At 45.1% G+C, this 5,757-nt stretch overlaps 1 protein-coding gene across 4 annotated transcripts; it reads left to right on the top strand.

Moving 5' to 3' along the window:
• The first annotated feature begins 257 nt into the window (after positions 1 to 257).
• On the top strand, positions 258 to 4,211 carry cdkn2aip (CDKN2A interacting protein). Of its 4 annotated transcripts, none has more exons than XM_076734454.1 (4): positions 258 to 309; positions 716 to 965; positions 1,057 to 1,181; positions 2,146 to 4,211. In XM_076734454.1, exons 2-4 carry the CDS (start codon positions 718 to 720, stop codon positions 2,733 to 2,735), a joined length of 963 nt encoding a protein of 320 aa, XP_076590569.1. In that variant the 5' UTR covers positions 258 to 309; positions 716 to 717; the 3' UTR covers positions 2,736 to 4,211. The 4 variants fall into 4 exon arrangements, with proteins under 4 accessions (XP_076590569.1, XP_076590579.1, XP_076590589.1 ...); XM_076734464.1 differs by having other exon boundaries at positions 288 to 444; XM_076734474.1 differs by lacking the exon at positions 258 to 309 and adding an exon at positions 328 to 401.
• Positions 4,212 to 5,757: the final 1,546 nt, after the last annotated feature.

Raw genomic sequence — 5,757 nt, 5'->3', positions numbered from 1 at the left:
AACGCAAAGCATCACGGGACATGAAGCGGTTGCTATCCGGCGGGAAGCTGCGTTCAGTCGTGTTTGCTTTTCGTTCAGTGACCATTCGTCGGTTTTTTGGTGCCACAAGATGACAGCAAGTCACATTAGTTGCTTCAGGTCCTAAATGAACTCCGCGAGAGATGTAAATAAAAGCAAGCGTCGCAACCTGTGGCTAGCACTGCGCTACTGGGAAATGTAGTTCCTTCCGCTAAAAGGCAGCGTCGTCAGTCTTGCGTCATCATTCGGTCATGTAGCTAGCTAGGAACACCTCGCAACGGAGAGAGTTTGGTATGTCGTAGTTACTAGCTAGTTAAATTGATTACTTCACGCGTTTGTTTCAGCCAAGGATATCACGTTACTCGATTTGTTTTCTAAGCTTGGTAACGTTATATTCTTATCAGCGTGGTTTCAAGCAGAGCTGTTGTGAGTCGGCTAGCCGTTTGTGTTAACGTTAATTGCTACATGCAGTTTGTTAGTGGCACTCAGGGAAACAGTAACTGTTATCTTAACAACGCCATTATCAGCCAAGTTAGCCGCGAAGCACCAGTTGTATGCCGTCTAAAAACGCTAACTAGTAGGTACACGGCTATATCAAGTTAGATGTCATTAGTACAATGAGCGTGTTTCAAGCTAGCTAACTTAGGTGCCACTAACGTGTGTTCGATGCTTCTTATGTACTGTGTTTGTTTTGCAGGGATGGCGGGGGAGAGGAGCGGAGAGGACATAGTTTCAGAATACCTGGGCCAGAACCCGCAGCTGGCCCAATGGGTCGACACTTTGAGGGGCTACTGTGAGACCAACAAACAGTGGTTAGCTCGGAGAGAGTTCATCCTGAGGAACATGGAGGCTTTCCCCACGGTGGAGCCAGGAGTCCCCAGCAGCAGTCTGGACAGGCTGTTGTCTCTGTCCATGGTGTGGGCCAATCACGTTTTCCTCGGCTGCAGGTAAGAAACACCTACAGAGCAGAATGACGATCCCAGGAAACTAAGATCAAGGCGTACAGATGGTGAGTCCATTTGTCTCTTCATCCCTCAGCTATCCACAGGCGGTAATGGACAAGATCAAGGAGATGAGTGAGGGGATGGTTGTGGAAGATGCCCCAGTTCACAGAACAACAATGGACGGAGCCCTGGCCAAAGGGAAGCGGAGTGCCACGACTGGTAAGACGGTGCACATTTTAAAGAAAGCACACTACTGCAGTTAGTGTTTGATGTGGCTGGATTGTTTGAATTAACCAGTAACAATTATGGACAGGCTCACTAAGCACACACAGTTTTCACACTGTCATTACTCTCTAATTTTAGCTTGTTAGGATACACAGAGGCAGGAAAATTGAGGAAAATGGCACTGTACCACCAATGTTGGTTTTGCATTGAATTTCATTACTTTCATTATTTCTTATTCTTTGTTTCCTCTTATATTTAAACGTGGGTTGACAAAATATTGGAAGCACGTTTCAACATGATGCCGTGCAGAACCACCGCAAGATAAGGTTACAATAGGTCAACAAACGCCTCTCAGTCTCAACAAAAACTGAAATAAAGACAGAGGTGGTCATCCACAACATGGTGTCATCTTACTGATGTTTGGTGTTTGCTTTAAGATATATGTGTATATATTTAAAATAGCTTATCCCTAACTCTTCATAACACTGTATACGTCCTTACAATAAAGGACAACCTGCAGGACACAGGAATAACTTTTTTGTATTATTGATTATTGTATTCTGTTTGCAAATATTCAAACGTTTTCCCTAAGACAACTTCATCACATCATTTTTTCAATTTCGTTTATGTGTCGTCTTTTTGACATTCAGACATAAGAAGTGCTGTTTTGTTGATCACCCTCTTGATTAGTCCTCATAAACAATGTGAGTATTTGTAAGCTGTGAGTAAGTTAGACAGCAGGAAGGACTCTGTGCATCCTCACAGCGTCTCCACAGCTTGTTATGGACCACCGACATGTTCCCGTGCTATTTTCTGTTCGAGCATGGTTTCAGTTTTATTACTTACATGCTCTTTTTTCCTCCACACACCCACACCCGAGGCTGCAGTCTGTCTCCTCATTAAATGCACTTTCTTTGTGCAGTCATCACTGTCCTGCCTGTTGTGTCATCACTTCCAGAGGGCGATGCTGACAGCTTTGTGAAAAGAGCTAAATGTGGGCCTAATGAGCTCGACAGTCGACCTGCTGGGAGGACCGCGACGCGGCCCATGGGTCAGAAATCAGGACCTCCTCCGCAGGCTCCAGCAGAGCACCAGCCCTTCTTCAACCGCCTCTACAAGGCGGTGGCCTGGAAGTTGGTGTCGGCAGGGGGCTTCGGTCCCAACTTGGACCATTTTGAGATACTTCGTAGCTGTGTAGAGTCGTGTAAACAGACCCTGGCCTGTGTGTTTGTGCCACTGAAGGATATTACGGGCCTCCCCGCGGGTCGCACTCAGAAGGAAGGCCACGTGTGCGAGATCCGCTGTCAGACTGTTTACATGGGGACAGGATACGGGCGCGATGAGTCCGCCGCCAAAGCCATGGCTTCCAAAGAGGCCCTAAAAGTCTTTCAGGGGCGAAAAGTGACAGTAAAGATCTGCCGACGGAGGTACAAAGGCAAAGACGTGGAGGATTTGATGTTGTTGGACGAACAGCCTCGGAGTCAGGGCTTTCCTCCTGCACTCAGCTACCCTTTTCAGGACGAGCAGCTGGAAGACGCGTCTTCGTAGAGCCGACAGCTTGTGACATTCGGCCTGCTGTGATGCCTGTCGGGAGCACGGAGAAGTGACGGTTACTTAATGGAGCTACTGAAGAGATTCAAGGCTGTGTCGGGACCAGACCGTTCTGCATCTGAACATCATAACCAGACTTTGGAATCACGATGCTTTTCCAACAACACTCACAGGTGACATTAAACGAATGTCTGGGAAATATCACTAAAACAGCAGGAATGAGTCTTTTACTGTATTAACAACATTTTCAGCTGCTCGGTTTTACAGACAGGAAACAGTCTGACAGAGCGCGGAGTTGGAGCATGTGCCATCATTTAGAAGTCAGACAGCCATAAACAGGCAGAAAGCTCAACTTCCAGAAAACAGTTTGAGAGTTAAAATAAAGGAAGAACAAAATGCCTCCTTCAGGGTGGGAGGAGAACGTGTTGCTTTATGTTGGTGTGATTATTTGTCCCAGCAAAATGAAAAAAAAGGTTTTGGCCATGACGTGTTTATTTCTCCCCTTCGTTCATTCCTGCGTGACAGGTTTTATTCTGGGGAGTAACGAGTGTAAGTGGGTGCAGTCACACCCACAGTTAGTTTCATTTTCTCCAAACTTTAGCCGATAACCCGACTTTGCTTCTCTATTGCTTTAGATTCAAACTGCTCATTTGCAAGGGAAACAAAAGAAACGCGGACAAACCAGAAACTTTTCTCTGGACGGTTTTGAGTTTGGCAGCTGGATGCAGTAAAAACTACTACAGAAATATGACTGTCCTTTAGTCTGAGTATGAAGTATTGTATAAATCCAGACATTATTTTGATATTTCAGTTTTTTCAACCATAAGTGACTGTTGGATGTCAGATATCAATTATTTTTCTAACTGTTCCCATTAACCTTTGCAGTTTCTAACGACCCACACTTCACTTGTTCTGGAGCAGGACTGTTTAATTCTCATTTTTCTTGTTTATCCAGAAAAAGTAAAGTAGTAAAATTTCCTCTGTTTTTGTAAACTGCTCCAGACATGCTTGGTGTGATGGTGACCGGAGACGTGACGAGGAAGTTTTTTCTTACTGTTAGCAGGTTTAAGGAAAATCGAGGTGCACTTCAAAGGTTTGGGCTTTTGTGTTCTTCTCAAACACTTTGCCAACTGCAGTACCTGTGAGACTGTACACAGAAGTACTGACGGCTTATGTTTTCTTTCATTTTTTAATCTCACGGACTAAAAACCACTGAGACCCACAACATGTTGAAAGTAACGAGGTGTGGTGGTGAATACGTTCCTTTGAACACGGTTCGATCCGGTGTGTACAGTTCTGATGTGTTTGAGGGTAACGTGCTGCTGTGATGTGCTTTTTTAGTTTGTTTTTTTCACTCTGGCTTGAAGGTGAACAGGGTTGCATTGAAGTGTGAGTGTCCACACTGCTCCATGTCTCTGTATGTTTACACCAGTGGTCCTGTTTCTATATTTTTTAATAAACATAATTTAACTGAGTAAAGTTCATTTGGTTTCTGCCTGCAGAAAACAGCGTTTTCATAGCGGCCTGATGGTTGTGTGCAGCCGCCCTTTGAAGACAGACATTAATAGTATCACCAACGTAACGACCTGATGTCACACAGGGAAACATTGTGACACACACCGTGATCCTTGAAGTGCGCCGCGTTGAACGGTGTCACTTCCTGCCTCTCATTTATGGTAATTGGCGAGTTCAGGCACAACTGAGATGCCTGACCCAGATCCTCATTAGAGACGGTTAAATAGACGCGAGCAGAGCCCATCAGATAATTAGAAACTCTCAGCGATTTGAGCGACATTCATGCTTGACCTCCCCTCACGGCTGAAACGGAGCTATTGTTGATATCAGCAGGACGCCGTCGGCCTCATCAACGCAGCTGACCGCACCGGATTCACGTCAGTGCACTTCACTTCATTAGACAGTCTGAATTCAGGCACTGATATGATCTCTAATGTGGCTGATGCTGAAAATAAGCTGCTCCACCAGCTCAGGAGGCAGGCGCAGAGACTGGAGCTCCAGCTTATTCCAGCCTCCTTATAGACCTGAAATGTGGGAACTGTAAAAAGCTCGTTTCAACTAAAGGTTGACAGTTTGCGTTTCGCAGCTATGCAGTGGTGGCAGAAATATTCAGATCTTTACCTCAAATAAAAATAGCAGTACCACAGAGTGAAAATACTCTGTCCTGCCACTGTGGCATTTATGTATTTCCAGTGTTTGTTATAGTTGGTGTCAGGTGTCACCACTAGAGGGCAGCAGTGTTTATATGTGATTTTAAACTTTAAGGATGGACTGCCTGCCCTGTGGTGTGTTTGCCTGATTTTCTATATTCGTGGGGTCCAAACAGCAAAAGCCCACTCAAGGTGGACTTTATGGGGACCAAAATGCTGGATCCCATAACCCACATTATTCAGTTTTATAGTGGAGACTTGGGTTAAAGTTAGGGTCAGGACTAATGAATGTAAGTTTATCTAATGAACCCACAAGTGAGGTAAAGAAATGTTGGTGTGTGGTTTTGTTGTTTTATATCACAGTGGGGACCTCCTACCACCGTGAGGCCCCCATGGAGGTCCCCGGGGGTCCAGACAGCTTTCTGAGGGTTAATACTTGGTTTTAGGGTAAAGGTAAAGGTTAAGGAATGCATTATGTCAGTGCAGAGTCTCCATGCTGATGGTGATTCAAATGTTTTGCTCCTGTCCTCAGTGATTATCGTGACTAATGAGAACTTTAAGTATCACAAGATCCCACAAAGAAACATTAAAAGTACTGCAGCAGTACCATGTTGTCAGAGTATCACACCCGAAATTATCAGTGTAGTGTAACACAACATGTGAAGTAGTACCACACTCTGCCCCAATGAACGACAACACCAGGTGAAAGGTGAATTCATAAAAACGCAGTTCTGCTCAGTTGAGGCTCCAGTAATTACCGAGCCACATGGTTTTCTAACGTGTTATAAATCAACTTCATGCCTGAAGCATCGCCTGGTGTTGACGTATTGAGCCAACAACGTCGTTCTCAGAGC

This window comes from Chaetodon auriga, chromosome 1 (assembly GCF_051107435.1).
Source record: "Chaetodon auriga isolate fChaAug3 chromosome 1, fChaAug3.hap1, whole genome shotgun sequence".
NCBI classification, from domain to species: Eukaryota; Metazoa; Chordata; class Actinopteri; order Chaetodontiformes; family Chaetodontidae; genus Chaetodon; species Chaetodon auriga.
Note: the sequence above shows the minus strand (reverse complement) of the source record. Positions and strands in the feature narration are given on the sequence as shown.